Raw genomic sequence first — 21,236 nt, forward strand, 5'->3', positions numbered from 1 at the left:
TGGTGTTCATGTCTCAATGAACCAGGAGGGACCCCGATGGGTAGGACAGCGATGTTAGCTGCATGCACAAGTTAGGTTAATCTGCAGCCACGTCACGCAGGGCCGACCGAGGCAGCGTCTTCTAGGTGATTACCGGTTGCCCCTGAGTGGTTAAAAAGGTCCTAAAAAAAAAGGATTCAAGACACTGCCGGCCTCCGTGGCGCGAGTGGTAGCGTCTCGGCCTTTCACCGGAGGTCCCTCGTTCGAATCCTAGTCAGGCATGACATTTTCACACGCTACAAAAATTGTTATTCATTTCACCCTCTGAAGTAATACCTAACGGTGGTCCCGGAGGTTAAAAAAAGTATTCAAGACACTAGTATTGTTTTTTATAAATTAAAATGAATAAAATTAACGCAGAACAAATAAAATTAAAATAGTGTTCAGAATTTACCATACGATCAAGATTTTGTATTACTTTTGTTAATCGAACCATTAGTAACGGAACGCACAAATGACGGGAGTTTCAATATTTCTCCCTACAGATCGCAGAGCCTGGACAATGTCCCTTGCTGTTGTATCTTTCTATTATCGGTCGGGTTTCATGGGTTATTTTTTTTTTTATTGGCGATTATAAATTTTAAGTTTTATTTATGAACAGATTTGGTGATTTGCGTTCCTATCCGTATGGACCAGCGTAAAAATTATTTACTGGGTCTGACCGTGGGAGACCCACGTCTCCGACCCCGGACTTCAGTCCATCCGCTGAAGTCCAATCGGTACTAGCTCCTTATGGGCTAGCAGGAATACGCCTAACGGGCCCTCAAACCATTAATGTGCCGCACACCGCCATATATATAATGATTAGTAATATGAACCAGACTCGATGTGACAAACTTTCGATTAATTATATTTAGATTAGGCTATATTTTAAGACTCATTTATGCATTCTTATCTTTGGCTCTGGAACTTTTATGTTGCTCTGAGTATTCTAGAGAATGGAACTTTGTATATCTATTTGTAAAATTATTATTGGAATAAATTTGAATTTTAACTTTAAATTTGAAAATGCGTGTTCACATTTTGTAACTGCGATAAGTCCTTTTCTCGGAAAATTCGGATGCGATGTTTTCAGTTACACTCATTATAAAATCCGAACTTTAGCTGTATGCTACTTTCAATTTATCAAATAACAGAATGGATTTTTAGATAGTAAGCGACCTTCCCACCTGCGGAAGAGGCTATGGAGCCCCGCGATGGAGGCATGACAGCTTGAATGGTACACCACGACTAAGGGAAGATCTTTGTATAGGTTTATACAGGATCTTGGGGGATGGTATGCCTCGAATTCATTTTTAAGGGCAGCGGGTGTCCAAGTGCTCACCAACCACGTCGATTTGAAGCAATATCTATTTTGGTTTCGCCTAGCGGCTGATGAGTTGTGTGTCTGCGGGGAGGTCCAGTCGAACGAGCATATGATGTTCGACTGCCCTGCTCTTGGGGGGGCCAGAGACCGGGCCACCCTGGAACTTAGAGGTCAGGGGGAAAACTGGCCGCTCATAAACGGCGAGTCAGTGTGGCGACAGCCGCATTGTCGGACCGTGTGGGAATTCCTCGATGAGGTTGCGAAGTTCAACCGTCATCGCTAGAGGTTTTTAATTAATCTGGGTTATACTGATTCCTATAGCGCCGCTGTGGGAAGTTTTCCTGAGATAATGGCTGACCACCAGCCAAATACAAGCTCCAAGCGCTTTAAATGGTGGACAGGTACTAGCTGGCATACAGCGACCGAGGCGTGACAGCCTAAATTGCTGTCTGTTACTTTATTAACTTTAATGACTTTTAGTAATTAATAACAAGGAGTGCGCCTCCCCGATCTAGATTTAGTTTGACAAGTGAGTGGTTGGTACACGTAAGCGGGTGGTGAATAGCACCCTGCTTAATCCGCTCACGCTGATAGGTAGCTCACTAGGAGCTTTTAGGTAACGAGGTCGCTAAACTGTTTTAGAGGCACAATAGCCGTATCTTGGCACTGACATTTGGTCTATGCTCTAGGGCGACCGAATGGGGTGGTGGCGGGAGAAATGCCAGTTAACCAATAGCAAGCGACTTAAGATTGATGATTAATTGAAAGATGTCAAATAACAGAATAGCAAAATAATATGAAAAGGACACAGCCAAGAAACTGCAACGAAAAATGTTAATTTTTACAAACATTATATAGAGTAACAGGTTTAAAAAAAAAAATGACATGTAGTAATATTTTAATATTAAAAATTATTATAATCAAAATTTATTAACTTTCAAAACAACCCTCATTATTGATAATTAAAAGCAAAAAAAAACTGAACTCCTCAGTAAAAATTAATATAATTTCTTACTAGCAAAAATTTTTTTTATACCTAACAGGTGGGACAACACAAAAATGTAATTTAACTTTTTATAACTCAGTAATTATGTGTGACTCGTGATAAGTTAACTGAAGTAAAACATAGCCAGTCCTCCATTTAATTTACATTCATTTTATTTTTCACTTATGAAATTGGGGTAAAAAGTATTCTGTATTATATACGGCAAACATTTCCTTTATTAATAACATGCCTGTTTTAAATAAAAACCTAAATTGCTAAGTTTATTCTAAATTATGAAAGATAACTGTTAACAACCACATTCAAACATAAAAACCCAATTACCAATTTTTTTTTATTTTTTAGATATTTAGTTCGATTATAGGCGTAATTACCATATTTAATTTTTTTTTTTTAAATTTTGGAATAAAAAATTTATTGAGAATACTTTCTCTTTCTTTTTTTTGCCAAGTTTCTTTTCTATTACTATTTGATCTATGCTAATTTTTTAATCTCAGTTTATATATATATATAATTAATTATTTTATTTATATATATTGTAATATTTATCTTCTCTATAGGTTTTAACCTCTAAACAACCTTGTAATACAAAACTTAAAGAATTTATTGATCTCTAGATACAGAATTCAACAAAATATTCCGTGATTTGATTCAAAATACTTTTATCTCCAAACGTATTTAATATTTTTTTTTTTTTTTTAATTTTAATTAAAGTGGGATGATTTTTTGTCTTTTAAAACAAAATGGAGAACCATAACCACTTTTTCCTTACTGAACCGAATTCATTATTGCGTTATTTTATTTTTTAAGAAAAATCAACTGAGATTGAGGCCTCCTTAACCTGAGGTCTATTTTATATGGGTCAATTTATAAGAATCACCAGGATAAATTATGAAATAAAAGAAAAAATTATCATAAATGGCACATTAATGGATACCAATGTGTAAATGTATGAATGACCTGTGTATATTAATTGTATGCTAAAAATAATACCTTATTGTAGAGACACTTTTATCCAGTTACGTGTACCGTTATTTTATTGGCACGGAGTTACGGTAGAAAAAAAAATTTGCTGAAAATTTATTTTACGATATATATGTATATATTAGTGCTAACAGTGACTATTTCGGGTTCTTTCGTACCACTCGGTCTATATTTTAATTGTTGAAAATTTTTTAAAATTAATCTTACTTTTTTGGGTCTTTGTTAAAATCATTACTTCATTGATTACTGTAAGATAATAAATAATATTTTTCCATTTATTTATATTTCAAAAAATAACGATTATTCCCCAAGATTATTGTCAAATTTACAAAACAAGTTAAGAAATTATTTTACGTAATTTGTAAAAAACTGTTTTATATATATATATTACATTATTATAATAAAATTATGCAAATATTTTTATAATATTACCTTAGTTTAAATTCCACAAAACTGTGAAACGAAGGAAATAGGTGAAGTGCGTAACGTGCTATTACCATTATTACTACCCACACCACAAAAATTAATCAGTTTATGATTAGTGACATTAACACATACAAATATACATTTAAGTCAGTTCAAGCAAACTTACATGTCTAGTTGGCAGCAGTTACCAATATAAAGATAGATATAATACAACATTACTATTTCAAATAACACATACCGCCTCAATGCGTTTCTACCAATTGCTCAGAACATGGTATAGATAATTAATTTATAATGTAAAAATTAATATTATATAGATAATTAGCAATTTATAATATGTTTAATAAAAGAAATATACCCGAAGTTAATGATACGGCTATAAAACTGTCATACCGAATGATCCAAAAATGACTTTACAACTTTAAAAACATACAAAAATTTACTGAGATAACATATAGATTCGATTGAGGTCTCACTTCATAGCAAAACACATCAAGTTTTGATTCACGTAGTTCGTTAGTACTAAATTTGACCACCAGTGCTGTTAAAAATGGATAATTTACCGGTACGGAACGTGCTCGTTGTGTGATTTGGTTTCACGATTTGCAGCCAGCAACTGCAGTACAACCGTAATTTTCGTAGAGAATATGGTAGGGAGTCTTCTAGTAGGCATAAAATTTACTCTTAGCACCAAATCTTCGTTCAGGTAGGTTGTTCTGTTAAACATACAAAATCACAGGACGCCCACGCGTCCCTGAATCTGCTGTAGAACAACTCAGAGAAAGCTTTGCACACAATCCAAAGAAATTAATTAGACTATCATGTCGAGTTGAATACCACATAATGTCGCATGATCATGTGAGACTGGCATTTCACAAACGACTGTTGAACGTATATTACGAATATACATTACGAATATATTGCACTTGAAGCCATACAAACTAACCGTTGTTGAATACATTACAGATGACGACAAACTTCCTCGGCTGCAGTGGTGGAAATGATGGGTAGAATTGCAGACAACTATACTTTTTTTTGACATTATATTTTTAGTGATGAGTCAACGTTTCACATCAGCGACAAGGTAAACACCCATAAATGCCAAATTTTGGGTAGCAAAAACCCTCATGAAACTTAGCAACACATTCGTGATTGCCTTAAGGTCAACGGTTTTTGTTCCCTAAGCAAACAAAGACTGTACGGCCCGTTCTTCTTCCAGGAGGCAACCGTAAATGGTATCGTTTATTTGGACATCCTTCAAAATTTTCTAATTTCTCAGTTAGACGATGATGTCTCAGATCAACGCCATTACTATCAGCAAGACGGGACAACACCTCACTACCGTCTAGAAGTTCAAAATTTATCGATACTCGATTCCCAGGTAGGTAGATTGATCGTAAAGGTCCAATTGCATGGCTACATCGCTCCCCAGATTTGACCCCGGTAGATTTTTTCTTGTCGGGTTTCATTAAAGATCAAGTTTATGTACCACCTTTTCCTCTTTATCTTACTGAGGTAGGATTTCGAATTAACGCCGCAGCTGCAGAAGTAACACCCGACTTCTAGATACAGTCTGGAAATCGACTTGAGGTGGGATGTATGTCGCATTACAAATGGAACCCATTCGAACCAAAGTGAATGTTGGGTGAAAAATTTGATGTGTTTTTCTAAAAAGTGAGACCTCAATCGAATCTTTATGTTATATCAATAAATTTTTATGTATTTTTAAATTGTGAACACATTTTTTAATCAACCGGTATAAGTGCCACAGTATACCTTCCACAGTAAAATGTTGAAAAATCGATCGTACCCAGCTAATATTGTGGTAACTTAATGCAAAATGTTTTACAATCCGGTATCAGCTAATATGAAACCAATTATAAAATTTCTTTCTACATTTTAGTTATAGATATTAAACTAATGACTGTTACCACGTAACTGGAACTATAATCCAAATAACACTGTCTACCCCTATAAAATGTTGGAAAATAAAATCATGTAACCTGTTAAAACTGATGACCTGATCTAATGTAACATTTATTTTGATGCGGTATCAACTAATATGAAATAAGTTTTAATCATTTTTTTTAGTGAAATTATTTATATGATTCTACAAAAAAAAAGAGTTGAGGGGTTGTAATTCAAATTATACAGAAGCACATAAACAAGAATGCAAGATAATGTAACAGCTCATAAATCAGCACTTTTTTAACTATGCATATTATTCCCCTAAAAATCATATCAGTAAACTGAAGAAAAATAAATTATTTGTTTTGTTTAAATCCTTTTTATATCGATAAAAATGAATTTTTAGCATTAAAATTTATTAATTTAATTAATCGTATCCGGTTAACCTATCTTCAAATCAAAAAATATAGTCTTAAAAATAAAAATGTGTAAGGAACTAATAAAAACCTATTAATTATAATCGCCACAGAACAACCAGTACATCAAAATTAAAACAACTTTCTACATAACAATACAGTGAATAGTAAATTAATATTAAAATTACAAAATATTATAAATTTTAAAAAATAATTTATAATTGTAATAATAATTAAAATATTCGTAATCTATTCCTTATGCCTAAAGGTAAAAATCACTTTCTCCGTATAATAGTTATTATAGCATAATCAACGGGTATTTATTCCGATTGTCAGAATATGAACTATAATGATTAATGCAAGGAACAATTAACATAAATAAATTTCTCCTGTTTTTTTTTCTTCTTTTTAAATGGCCTACTTTAAATTTAACTATGAATTTATACTGTTACGTTATATTATTAACTTACATATATGTATAAATAACTAAGTATGAATACGTGAGCATAAACAATCGTATTACAACGAACTAATATTAACTTAACAATATAATGTCGCAGTAATTCATTTTAACCAATCAGGAGATATATAATGAAAAAAATGTTAATATTGATGCAGTACCGCTATCTGAATGGTCTTTTATTGTTTAGTACATCATTAATTTTTATTCATATCAGCCTATATATATATATATATATATATATATATATATATATCAACTTACCGAAGATTTCAAAGTATATTATACCTGACGTAACCAGACTTCCTGTACTGCATTATAACTCGTAATATATAACTAATTTTAAATTTGTATAATGTGTTCTTAGGAATTCGAAAGTCCACACCCGCATTTACAAAATGAAATCATTATTTTTAGTTGTATTGTTATAAAATTACTAACCATTATATTTTTTAATTAAGATACAATAATAGATTATCTTTTTTCCGACTTAAGTACGTATTAGGCGGGACTAATTGGACCGGCTTTATATGATAAGTCCTAAGTTGGATCGTTTGTACAACCAGAGAGAAGACATCCTAGTCCTTCGATAAGACCATAAGCAGATCCGGCTCCGCACAACAAAAATACCGAGGACAAAATGATTTTACATTTCCCACATCCTTAACATTGATCAATCGTGTGTCTAATTAAAAAACCACGGAACGCTATGAAGGCTTATTAAAAAGCTTCAAGAACGAGCAAAAGAGTAGATATTTATAAACCGACCATTTATACATAGGATCACGATATGAATTCCAAATCCCCTCCATTTAATAAATAATCCAATTTTTCGGGAAATAAAACTATCTTTACCTAGGATAGGAATGTCATATTAATTATCAAATATTTTGTGACGATAATCTCAAATTTATACTGTAAAATATTGTTTTACCCCCAGGTATTAAAGGGCAAACCGGGAAAAGGCTTAGGATCTCTTCCTTAAGAAAAAATCTCATATATTTCCAAAATTTTAAATCGTATATCTAGATTAAATAGAAACTGTTTACTCTAATCCTTTACCTATTGTATCATCAAAGTAATACATAAAAAAATCCTTTTTTTTTAATATTCCCTTAGATATTAAATAAAATGTTTGAAAATTATTTTTTTTAGATTTTATATTTGTTTGAAGCAAATATTCTAGGAAAGTTTTGATGGAAAGACAAGAATTAATATGAGGAAAGAAAAATGGTGTGTACCAGACACCAACTGCTCACAGCTTGAAATACAAAACTAATTTATAATGTACAAAGTAATATTTCATAGTTAATTAGTAATTTATAATACGTTTAATAAAATAAATATACCCGAAGTTAATGATATGATTGTAAAACTGTAATATAAGTAGAATGCAACAGTAAAATTTTGAAAAATGAAACCGGTCGTACCCAGCTAGGTTTGTGGTAACTTAATGCAAAATATTTTACGATCCGGTATCAATTAATATGAAACACATTATAAAATCTATTTCTACATTTCAGTTAAAGATATTGAACTATGTCGGTTACATTTAACTGATTATTATGCTGTTTGAGAGCTACGAAAAAGGGATAGAAATGTGAAAAGAGCTTAATTAATAAAATACTATAGAATATATAAGGAAAAATTTCATACTATTCATATACTAATTTCAATAACTAATTTCATATAAGTCAAAAAGCATGATACTATAAAGAAACTAAAAAAATACAAATATTAAATCGGAAAATGAAGAGAATGAGCATGTAGAAAAATACTTGGAAAAGCACCACAACAAAAGATATTCCATAAATTTAAGAAAAAAATAATTAGAGCGAAAAAAGATTGAAGAAGAAGAAAGGAAAGTTGTTATACAGGATGTTGATCAGGATATTAAAGAAAAGACTGATGAAATGTTACTTTTAAAGCATAAAAACGCATACTGCTGATATGTAAATAATTGAAAGAATGAAATGAAAGACTAAAAAAATAAAAATAAAACCAGTTGTAAAAGTGAAAAGAATAAAAATTATCAGAAAGTACAGACATGATGAAGTTTTGAAAGAAAATTTATAACAGAAACCGGATTGGCTTGGACACTGGATATTTAAAAAATAACTATTGAGAAAGGTATGGAGGAAATGGGAAATAGATGAAAAAGACAAATAATAAATTAAAAAATTAAGGATTCCATTAATACAAGGATATAATGGAAAGTACATTCCAACAAGAAACTTTCCCAGAATATAAAAGATTGCAGGATTTCCATGAAAAGTCTTGTCTACCAGAAAAATTGATGGAATCCATTTTCTGAGAAAAGTAGCCAATAATATTATACCCCAGATTTTAATCTTTTGACGCCATTTTTTCTTCAGATTATTTAGCGTAATTGTCATGTCTGTATATCCTTCCTGACATTATATACTAAATAGTATCAGGGTTAACTGACATAGAAGGGTGATTATGCAACCATTGACAAATCATATCCCATTACTAGTACCTAATGTCGATGACGAATAAAGAAAAAGAAAAAAGGTAGACCTATAACCAATTATAAATTGAAAAAATCTGATGTAGACACCACATGACTTCCTTTACGTCTATTAAATTACACATATCCTTTTTTTTAAATGAAAAGTACATACAATATTATTTCATTAATAACTTCTGATATTTTTTCATTTTTTTTTCTTTTATTGTTATTATTGAATTATTATTTATCGTTAAATTTTTTTTACAATCACAGATTAATAATTATATATAAATCAATATATTAAATGAAAAAAAAAGTTAAAAAAAAAATGAGATGATGTCTGATTCGAACCGATGTGCCTTCCCCTTGTAAGATCCAAATATTACATTAACTAAAATTTCATTTGGCTATAATTCTGGAATCAATAAACTAATACTACTTATGATAAATCGTTGAAAATCTCTCAATGATGAGTGTTTATTACTGCAGTTAAGAAATAGTCCAACATCCAATATTTTTTTGGATTTTGGACTTTATTGGACACTTTTGGTTCAGTCGATTGCAAGCAAAAGGGGAAGTGCACAACTAGATGTTACAACAGTCCTATATCCAATATTTCAATATCCTACGGCTAATCTTTTTTGAGTTATGCAATATACATATGTACGTACACACATACATATGTACGTACGTACAGATATCGCGCCGAAACTAGTCAAAATGGATTCAGGGATGGTCAAAATTGATATTTCCATTGAAATCTGAAAACAGAAATTTTTCGCGATCACAATACTTCCTTTACTTCGTAAAAAAGTAAAAAAGATTTACAATCCCTCGTGGTAAAATTTATCAGGAATTACACCTTTCTTGTTTGTTTTCATCTTTTTTTTAATAATAAAGAATTCTTATAACCTTTAAATTTTTTCTAGCATTGTTAATCATACTATTTTTTTTTCTTTTAAGAAACTCTAGTTCAGCATTTCTCAACTTGGGGGTCTCGGTGATATTAAAGGGGGGGGGGTCGCAAAATTAGCCTACAACTTTACACGTAAACAATAATAAATTCATTTTATAAAAAAAAAAAAAAAAAAAACACTTTTTTTATAACCTTTTCCCGGGCCGGATTCTGCAGTTAAGTATTACACATCCCAGGGGAGTGTCCTTTACTCTATCGGCCTTCCACGTCTCGGCCCGCCAGTCAGATCTTACTTTGCGCCGCCTCAAAACCCCCACAGTAGGATCCACCAGGTCCGGCTATGCCGCCCCTGGGTTCCCACTGCGGCATCCGGGACTCGGGCTTTATGCCAATGCCTCTAACGAGGACATCCCAAGTGGGGCATCCCCGCCGGGAGTCGGTCTTCTTCGCTAGAGGGTGCGAGAAAATAAAGGTAAAATAAACATTTTACTTAAATTTATAAGTACACTCGTTAAGAAGATAATTTAATAAGATGGTTACGTTTGTTTTTCATTTCAAAGTTTCTCCAAACGTTGACCTATGTTGGAAACACATAAAAGCAAATTGTTTTCAAGCGATAAAAGACGATTTTTATATTTAGATTTTAGCGCAATCACAGACGAAAAACCCTTTTCACAGAGATAAGAAGTGGCGGAAAGGATTAATATTTTCAATGTTTCTGTGACTAAATTTTCATCAACACTTCGGCGAACCAGCCCAAACGTACAAAAACCTTCAGATGGGAATTGTATAATTGTAACGTTTTATCGGCAGACATTTCGATAAGTTGGTTATATATCTCGAACGGAAACTTAGCAGTTTAAACAAAACTTTGTTGCAAGTTTTCACTAAATGGATTCAATACCCGTCTCTTCGAGAAATCATTTTTATATTCCGGGAAATACACCGTCAACAGAATTTTTACCTCACGCAAATCCATCTTCATGCTATCCAAAATGTAAGTAATTGTGTCTTTTTCATCCAAACTTTTCTCTATATAACCGGAAGTGAGTTAGAAACATATACAAATTTTCGCTTTGAAGGCGAATAATCTAAATATCAAGCTTCTCAATAAAACCATAAACTTTGTCTATCATTAATAAAATGTTTATATCACGTCCTTGAAAATTCACATTCAAGTCGTTTAAAAGCGAAAAAGCTAAGTAAGCCAACAACATATACTCATTGTTCTGTAAAAACATTGTAAATGATGTATGTTTATCCTGGAAAAATATTAATTCCGATGACCGAGTTATAAGACTTCCCCCACGATAACCGTCTGACTTCTGTATGGAGAAGAGATTTTTTCTTTTCGTGCATTTTATCGCATAATTTAGCAAATAACCGCAGTTAAATAGTATTAACTAGGTTTCATTATGGGGTTGGGAGGGTCGCGAAATATTCATTATATATTTTTTTTTTACTTTTTGGGGATCGTGGAACTAAAAGGATTGAGAATTGCTCTAGTTTATTGAAAAGTTTTTAATTCAAACATATAATTTTTATTAAATGTTTTTTTTCTTTTAATAAATTGCTTATTTCTAAGTGTTAAAAGCCTCTTTATTAATGCATATGTTTTTAAAGATTATACAATTTTTAATATTAAATATCTAGGGCATGGTTTTTTTAATTCTATCCATATTTTAAATAAATATCTTCCTTTTTTTTATTAGTAATAATAATGAAAGACTTTAAAAAATACACAAATAAAAAAATTGTAATGGTTCTTCAATTTTAAATTTCTATATAATTATCAAATGAAAGGGTTAAAAGTTATATTTTTTGTTTTTAATTTTTTATAAATTTTAAAACTGAGAAAAATTTAAAGGAGAATAATTTTTTTTAATTTTTAGTGATTTTTTTTTTAAATCAGTTTTATTTAATTTTTAGTTTGTTTTTTCTACTTCAAATGAATGACAATGGATATATATATTTAACCCACCAGGTTGATCTAGTAATTAAACTCGTCATCGCAAATCAACTGATTTGGAAGTCGAGAGTTCTAAGGTTCAAATCCTAGTAAAGGCAATTAGTTACTTTGATACGGATTTGAACACTAGATTGTAGATATCGGTTATCTTTGGTGGTTTAGTTTCAATTAACCACACATTTCTGGAATGGTCGACCTGAGACTGTAGTGACTACTTTATTTACATCCATACATATCATCCTCATTCATCCTCTGAGATAATACCTAACGGTGGTTCCAGAGCAGCAGTGGCTCGTAGCTAAAATTAGTGGAAGTGCTGCCCCACAAAAATTTTTTCTGGGCCTTTTCAAGGCCACGGTTAAAGTTTTCTATAAAATAAAAGAACCGAAAAAAAAGAATCAAATAGAATAGCTGGAAGCAGGATAATAATCTAATTCTGCACCTTATCACATTCAAGAATATGGTACACGGTTTTTAAGCACAACACACGCGGAGTAAAAAAAAACTACCTTCCACCAGCACGCCAGGGTCGGTACTGCGGGAGCGACAGTGCTTTCTCTTCCTCGCAACCTAGCGTTCAGCTTCCTATGTTCGCATGCGCATAACAGCCAAACACCACGCCGCTGTAAATGTGAAGCGCACAGTTCTATACAAAGATTTTGTATCTTTTTCATAAACTGGGGGATGGCTACTGACATTAAGCTTAAGGATTATATATTGTACAAGTATAAAGAGATAAAAAAAAAAGGACTCATTATAATAAATGTTATCGATTATATCAAGTGGAAATAGGGAGTGCTGCAGTTCCTCAGTGCCTATACTCAAGCCGCCATTGTTCCGAGATTAAACAAAAAAACAGAGAAAGGGTATGTACGTATATTTCGAAAAAACTTACTTTTTTTAAATTTTATTTTATGTTAATGATGACTTAGTACCAGTTTACATACAGAAAATTACATGGATTTTTTTTTTAATAGTAAAAACATTACAATTACACAGTAAGGACGGACTGATGTCATACGAAGTTTTTTAAGTCATATTTTACTTGTTAATTTTGAATAACCTACTAATATAATACTGAATTATTTTTTTAAAACCTTAAACAATTTACAATTTTTTATTTATTCTAAATTATACTATTACACAATTCTACTTATTATAGTAAGTTTAGAGTTTTAATGCAGGACACAACGCATAAAAATATATTCTAAATAATTACATTATTAAGCAGATAAATAGAATGAAAAACACGCTATATCACAGTCAGAAGATGTAAATTAGTTTATAAAAAGGAGTAAGAGTACCATCCGATGTGAAATAATCCTTTTATGAGAATTTTTCTCCTTTGATGTATATTTAAAAGTTTTAATAAACAAAATTGAAAACCTGTAAGAGATTATTCAGCACAGATTTTACTTTTACCGGTCATCACATTTTATGACATTTAGAAATGAAGAAAAAGAAATTTTGAACAGATGTTCAAAATCAAGTACAACCATCTCGAACTGAACACGAGAATATAAAGTAATTATTTAAATTTTAATACTGAGAGTATGACAGCGTTTCATTAATTTATACAGTTATTTATAATAAAACAACTTTCTATTAACGCTATCTACATTTCATATTACAACTCATAAAAAAAATGCATTGCAGCTCAATACAAGCCCTGATTCGTTTCCTCTTTATACAATATACTGTGCTTGCATTCATACGTAGCAAAAAAATTACTATCTAATAAAAGAAATCATCGATAAAAATTCATAAATTTCTCTTTAAATAATTTAAAGAAGTGTTTATTATTGTTACTGTAATATAACATTTTTGTTTGTGTTTTTTCATCGTATTTTTTTTTTAACATTGTGAATTATATAATAATTGAAAGAGACGAAAAAGACGTAGCTAAAAAATATTATTAACTAAATTTATATTTAAGATAATTTAAAGATAAGATTAAAATATAATATCTTCCTAGTGAATATAATGTTTTCCAAAAAAACGTATTATTCGTAAAAAATAATGATGATGATGATAAATAATAATGAGTAAAAAAATGTAAACCAGAATAAAAAATAATTACAAATCCATCATCACTTATTCATATAATTATATTTTATTTAACTTTAATCATTTTTTAAACCAATTTCAATTATTTATGAACTGTAATTCATATGGATATAATCAAAATCTATTAAATATAATTAAAAAAAAACGAAACCACCAACTGTAAGGTTATACATTCACATTTTTATTCTGATGAAATAAAACAACTGTCCGAGATATTACACTTATAAAAAAATTTGATTTGGACACCACATGACTTCCTTGTACGCCTATTAAATTAGATATACACATTAAGCTGCACATCATTAAAACTTACTTCATTTGAAAGTGAATACGATTTTGTTACGATCCTCCAATTCTTTAATAAAGTGGACAGTTATACAGTTGCTAAAATATTAGTTTTTATTAACATCAAATATTTATACAATTATTAATTCAACAATCTTACATGAAATATTAGGACAGAGTAAAAGTGCCTATTACTCGTATTACTATATCAGTATTATTCGTACCTCCGCGAGTTGTTGATTAACAAAAATTTCAGATTTATGATGTGCCGTATAAGTAAAAGTTAATAACAATTAAACTATTCCGTTTAGTAAACTCCTGTATACTAGTTACAAATGTTAATTTCGACCTTAGTGTAAAATATTCCGTTTTTATTACTGAATTATTTGGTGAATAATCAAAAATGAAAAAGAAAAAATCATACAGGAAAAAGAAAGATAACATGAAGAAATATATCTAAAAAAAAAAACTACAAGAAGATGAATACGAAGAAGAAGAAAATGTTAAGAAGGGAAGAATAAGAATATTAAGAGAAGATGATAAATATAAAGAAGAAGAAAATATTAAAACTGAATAAAATGTTATAAAATAAAAAGATTAAGAGAGGCTGATGAATATAAAGTGAGAAAAAATTTGAAAACTAGAGGATGTGTACACAAATTAAGAACAAAAGAATTATTTATATCAAATTAAGGAGCGATTAAATGACTGGCAACAAAAACAAAAAACGAAATGATATTAAATTTCGACTTAGGGGAAATGTTGCCCGACAATATCAGAGGAGCAGTGAACTAAAAGATAAGAATTTTTTGTAATTTATTAAAGATCGGGCACGTATACCTCTGTGTATATGTTGTTCTTGTGAGAATCTATTTTTCAATCACTCTGTAATTAACTCTAATAAAGATAAAATTAAACAAAAATTCCAGAATTATTAAACTAGAAAATCCAAAAATAATACGATTCTAAATTATAATTTTCAATTAATATTAAATAATCATATGTTTCACCAAATCTATTACACTTACACATATGTAATAATGCCTATTAAATTAGATATACACATTTTTAAAAGTTCATAAAATTCTATTTCACTAAAACTTCTGATATTTTTTCATATATATTTTTTTATTGTTATTATGGAATTATTATTTATTGTATTTTTTTTAGAATCACAGATTAATAATTATTAAATCAATATACTTGAATTAAAAAAAAAGTTTAAAAAAATAAAACAAAAAAAAGGCGATGAAGGCTGATTTGAATCGATTTGCCTTCCCTTTTAAGATCCAAATATTTCATTAACTAAAATGTTATTTAGCTATAACTCTGGAACTAATGAACATAAGTACCACTTGTGGTATATCATTAAAAATCTCACAATGAGAGCTTATTACCGCAGTTAAGAAAAAGTCCAAAATTCAATTTTTGGGGAATTTAGGGCTTTTTTCGACAGTTTAGGTTCAGTCGAATGCAATCAAAAGAGGAGTTGTACAACTAGATGTTACAACAGTCTTAAATCCAAAATTTCGACATCCTGCGGCTAATCGTTTTTTTAGAAATGCGAGATACATACATATGTACGTACGTACAGACATCACGCCGAAACTAGTCAAAATGGATTCAGGGATGACCAAAATGGATATTTCCGTTGAAATCTGAAAAAACCGAAATCTTTCGCGATCACGATACTTCCTTTACTTCGTACAAGGAAGTAAAGCTGACAACACAGTTATAGGACATTTCCACCATGCAGCTTTTTTCTGATGCACGGCTTACACATACAACTTAATTTAAAATATTTATCATTCTATTTTAAATATAATATTTTTTATTTAATTAATTCAAAGATAATTGCGCGCGCGAATACCGTATTTTATTCGCGCGGGTTTGGCGGTACCAGCGGCCACTTTAAATACTTTTTTATTATCAAATTTTATTAATTTATTTAATTCTACCGTTCGCCTGTGACGTTACAACTTAGCAAACGACTATGACTCTACCTCAGATCGAACAAGAAAACACTTCATTTACATTCAAACATATCCTTACTCATCCTCTGAAGTAATACCTTACGGTGGTTCCGGAGGCTAAACAGAAAAAAGAAAAAGAAGGAGACGACTACAATAAACCCATTAGGTTGGTCTAGTGGTAAATTTATCATTGCAAATCAGATGATTTCATAGTCGAGAGTTCTAAGGTTCAAATCCTGGTAAAGACAGTTACTTTTATACGGACTTTAATATTAGATCGTGGATACCGGTGTTCTTTGTTGGTGGGTTTCAATTAACCACAGATGTCAAGAATGGTCGACCTGAGACTGTACAAGACTAAACTTCATTTATACTCATACATATCATCCTCTGAAGTAATACCTCATGGTGGTTCCGGAGGCTAAACGGAAAAGAGAGACAATTACAGCAGCTGAACGTCAGTACTACACTAGTTCTCCTTGTGGAGAGAAGGAGTACTAATGACACACTATACCCACTTATTCACTAATTAATTTAGAGCATTTTTTAGGGTGGGGTGCAATTTTGCAAAATATTTTTTGAAATATAATTTTTTAACTGTTAACAATGTACTTAAGAAAAAATAACACCTTAATTAGGCGAAATTTCGAGATGCTGAGGGTAATCTTGCTCTACAGCCTCAACCTTTTGAGTTGAAAATTTAATGGCACCAATGCTCTATATACAAAAGTAATCTAACTAAGTTTGGTCAAAATCGATCGAATAGTTCTGGAGATATAAGATGATTTAGGGTGCAAATCTAACGCCTAATACACACACGTACCTACGAACATCCAGAAAATTTCCATCCATCAGAAAAGTTCCTCAAGCGTCAAAACGTAAAGATCCGGTGTAGACCGCATATCCCCAAATTGGACCGAGTACGATACTTTCCCTTCTATAGCTATAGCTTTTTTAAAGCGCTAGGCGGAAAAGTAAAAGAAAAAATGTTTTTCCATCAGTGGTATAATTCAAAATAAATCAAAATATTTACTTATTATTTAAAACTGTTTTACTCTTTGGAATATCAGCTGATTTTATTTGAATTACACTTTGATTTTGGTCTAAAATTATTACAATATTTTTCTAATGTTACTGTTCAAACAAATATTAAAATAATTAATTTTTTTTTAATACTTTTACTTATAGTCGGATCAACAATTAAATTCATTGATAACTTATCAGTGTAATGAAACTGTACCGGTGTATGTATAGTCATGAACAAACTCAGGCCGGCCATTCCTGAGTCGTGTAGTTAATTGTTCTCAACCACCAAAGAACAACGATATCCACCATCTAGTATTATAATCCGAATTAAAAACAACTACCTTTATTAGGATTTGAACCTTTGAACTTCGACTTCGAAATCAGCTGATTAATGAAAACGAGTTTACCACTAGTCCAACTCGGTGGGTTAATTAAAATTTAAAATACTCTTTTAAAACGTAAAATACAACCTAATTACGGTATAATTAAACATAAACAAATGTGTAATTAAATTTTCATGCTAAAAGCAATGGCATGTTAATGTAGTTAATTAATGGCAATTAATTATGTTACAATCAACGTATTTATATTTTAAAAGGAACACAAAATTGCTCTTCGTATTTCATTTTCGATCACCCTTTTATTTTACACAGGAAGTTCCTGTGGTGTTCCCGTTACAAAATTTATACTTAAGTGGAAAAATTTTTTAACAAAAAATAACTTTATCTTCATGTATATATAAATTTTTTTCTCGTTGTCATTTCTTGGTATAGGATTGTCATAATCAAATGTGTATATATGTATATATACTAGTATCCCGTCGCGGCATCGCCCTCGCTGTACTTGCATTTCCCATCGCGATCAGAACCCCCTGTGTTCATTTTCAACTCCTGCTTATGAAAATAATAATGATAAACAAAATTAAAAGCCTGCCCAATTTATAAAAACAATACAGTGTATAGTAATTTCTTTAGAGCAATAGTTTGGTCAGTATAAGGACCCACTGATTGGTTTTAGATTTCCCGTCGCGGTTTCTAAGTGAAATACATAATCATAATTGCAAACATAAATTACCATCACAATGTTACCAAATATCATAAAGATTGATTCAATAGCGGTAGTATAAAACAGCAAAATTGTAAAAAAAATGAAGGTTTTTTTTTTTTACCCTTTAAAATATCAATCAAAGAACCCGAAAATGGTTTTTAGATATTTATCTGACGAGTATTTGCAAGCCCAAATCTACTGATTTTCTCGTTTCGTGTAGTTAAAAATGGGGAAAATTTGCAATCATTGTTCGAAATTTCTTCACCCCTTTCAAGATCGTATTTCAAAAAAATATATGGACTGGTTTTTAGATATTCAAATGAAGATTACATCTATCAAAAATCAAGTTGTAAATCTTCACTTTTAATCTTGCGCGCGCGCAATATTCTTACTTATGTTATTTTAATCTTATATATAAAGTACAAAAAACCATTCTGTAATTTTATTTAAGTGATATTTTTTTGATCGGTTTAAGGTTCATCCTATTTCTGGTTTTGATATAAATTTCTACTTCATCCAAACCTATATAAGAGACAAGTGTATTTGAGTTGAAAGTGGTTTAGGTTGCTTTTAAGCTTTTTTGTCAAGTCATTTTTTTTTTTACTTTCTTTAAATTCAAATAAAAACTCGTTTTGTAGTATTCAGTCAGCACTGCGTATTTGGTTAATAAATTGTTATTACTGACGAGATACTTCATTTGCATGTTTAACTTTTACTTTATTTTTTAAATATTAATTGTGTATTTTTAACACATAAATGTTAATTCTTCAATATCTACTGATGATTTACTAAAAAATAAAAATTTCTATAAAAATATTTCTTATAAATTAATACGTAAATACATTCTCGCTTATGTATTTATTGATTTTTTTTTTTCATATAATTTCTTTACTTTTATTTTTCATTTCAGGATGACTCAGGAACAAGTCAAGTGGAATTAGAAGATACAAACTGGATACCTGTATTGGCGAATTTGGGATTACTACTTTCTACATGCCTACATACACTAGCAACAATATTAGCAGTATTTAAAGTGTACAGATTAGTATGTCCATGTACACAAAAATCTAAAAAAAAAGGTTTATTATACGCTCACGAGTCACCAGCTACATCGTACTGCAGTTCTAATGGCTCAAAACAGAAGCTTGTACGTCACTGGTTGGGACAACAATCACCAATTCCTCCAGCACCACCTAGTACTATTCTAGTTTACCCGCCTCCTCCGCATCTAATCGTAAGTATCCTTATTTTTTTTTTTTTTTTTTTTTTATCATGAACACAAGTAGAATCATCTTCCTTTTCCTTGTAGGTAAAAAATAGTATTATTTTAATCTAAGATTTCATCATCTTATTGACTCATCTCAAAATCATAAAATTAAAATCACCTACTACTTTTTTTTTTACCTTCTTAAGAAATTTATAAACAGCCATCGATGATAGACATTATTATTGTTTTATAACCAGATTATTTAAGGTATATACTGTATACAGAAATGACATGGCTGGCAATTTTCTCGCAATGTGACATTTTTATAAGAGAACAAAGATTAATCAGAATATTGCAAAAGAAACGCGTTAATTTGTTAATTCTAAATATCCTTCCGAAAAAAATGAAAAAAAATCGGGTGGGGCTGTGTCGGGGCGCACGTCCGTTTTATTATCGTGAAACATTACAGACCGTGGATGAATTTCCTCCGTGCTACAGACCTACCAACTTATCTGTAGAGTTAAATGGGAGTACCACCATCGTATTTTTTTTAACAAAACTGAAAGACTCCAATGTTAAATTTTAGTCCTTCATTTGGCCTACTCTGCAGATAAATTGGCCGGTCTGTATGTCAGCGAATCACTTTTAGTGTATTGGATTGAAATAAAAAAGAAAATTTAATATAAAACAGCCACTAAGTAGTGCATGATATTTATTTCGACTAATATTCGACGACGATTTTGTTCAACATCAATCTGTGATATGAGAAATAAGAGACATAAGGCATAATAAGCAACGGTAGAGATGCTCTCGCCGTCGTTCACTGAGCGCGCCGTTCCAGCTTTGCGACGCTCCCGAAACAGTCTTGCTCGCTCGGCATCGGACATTGGGGTACCTGTGCGTAACCCACAACCTCTCCTTTCCAACGACATGCGTAATTTATATTTCCGAGTGACTTTTGCGCGGGCTGAGGCTGACATATTGAATTTTTTAACTTTTTTAAATGTTTACTTTAATATTTCACGCATAAATATTGTCCAAAATACACTTATTATTACTTTAAATCGATCTATCTCGACAAACTCTAAACACAAACATACTAATCACCGCGCTATCACGTTTGAGCTACACCGAATGGAAATGAGCGACAGCGCCAGTTTTGGCCGATCTGAGCTGTGTCCCCTCACCATAAAACCGGTCACCAGTGACGCAAACTCAAAGTCGTATCGGCGAGCTGACAATGTAAGTTATAAAATGACCCCGAGTTTACGTCTCTGAGACTAACAGTTAGGGAGTTATTAAGGCAGGACGATATAGACCTTTTCGTTACAAATTTCTGTCCTGGTACCCGTATGTTTCGGAGTGATTTTAAAGACGTTTCACGTTAAAAAAGTTTATCAATCTCTGACAACATATTTGTAATTAATCGCGATTACTTAGATTAAATAATTAATTAATCGCAATTATTAAAACTGCCGATCTCTGCAGCGGAGGGGTAGCGTCTCTGCCTTTCATCCAGAGGTTCTGAGTTCGATTACCGGTCAGGCGTGGAATAAAGGCTACTAAATAAAAATTAATTTCATTATCATTCACCGGCAGCTGTTAAAGGGTGTCTGACAGAATTAAACATTATATAGAGAAGTTAACTGCTGCTGACCTTTTCTTCAAGTCAATTATAGATAAACAAAACATTGTTCCAAGCGAACAAATTGTAAACGTTTAATTGACTGA

The 21,236-nt window shown here is 31.1% G+C and overlaps 1 protein-coding gene and 1 long non-coding RNA gene across 2 annotated transcripts in view; one reads left to right on the forward strand and one right to left on the reverse strand.

Annotated features, from left to right (window-relative positions):
* The window catches only part of LOC142330039 (uncharacterized), a 314,511-nt gene that overhangs the window by 216,456 nt on the left and 76,819 nt on the right, over positions 1-21,236 (reverse strand). The window lies entirely within an intron of this gene.
* The window catches only part of LOC142330038 (uncharacterized), a 200,383-nt gene that overhangs the window by 105,632 nt on the left and 73,515 nt on the right, over positions 1-21,236 (forward strand). The window contains exon 2 of the mRNA XM_075375050.1: positions 19,209-19,532. Coding sequence (XP_075231165.1) covers positions 19,209-19,532 — 324 coding nt within the window. The remainder of the gene's footprint in view (positions 1-19,208; positions 19,533-21,236) is intronic.

This window comes from Lycorma delicatula, chromosome 9 (genome assembly GCF_047948215.1).
Source record: "Lycorma delicatula isolate Av1 chromosome 9, ASM4794821v1, whole genome shotgun sequence".
Taxonomy (NCBI): Eukaryota; Metazoa; Arthropoda; class Insecta; order Hemiptera; family Fulgoridae; genus Lycorma; species Lycorma delicatula.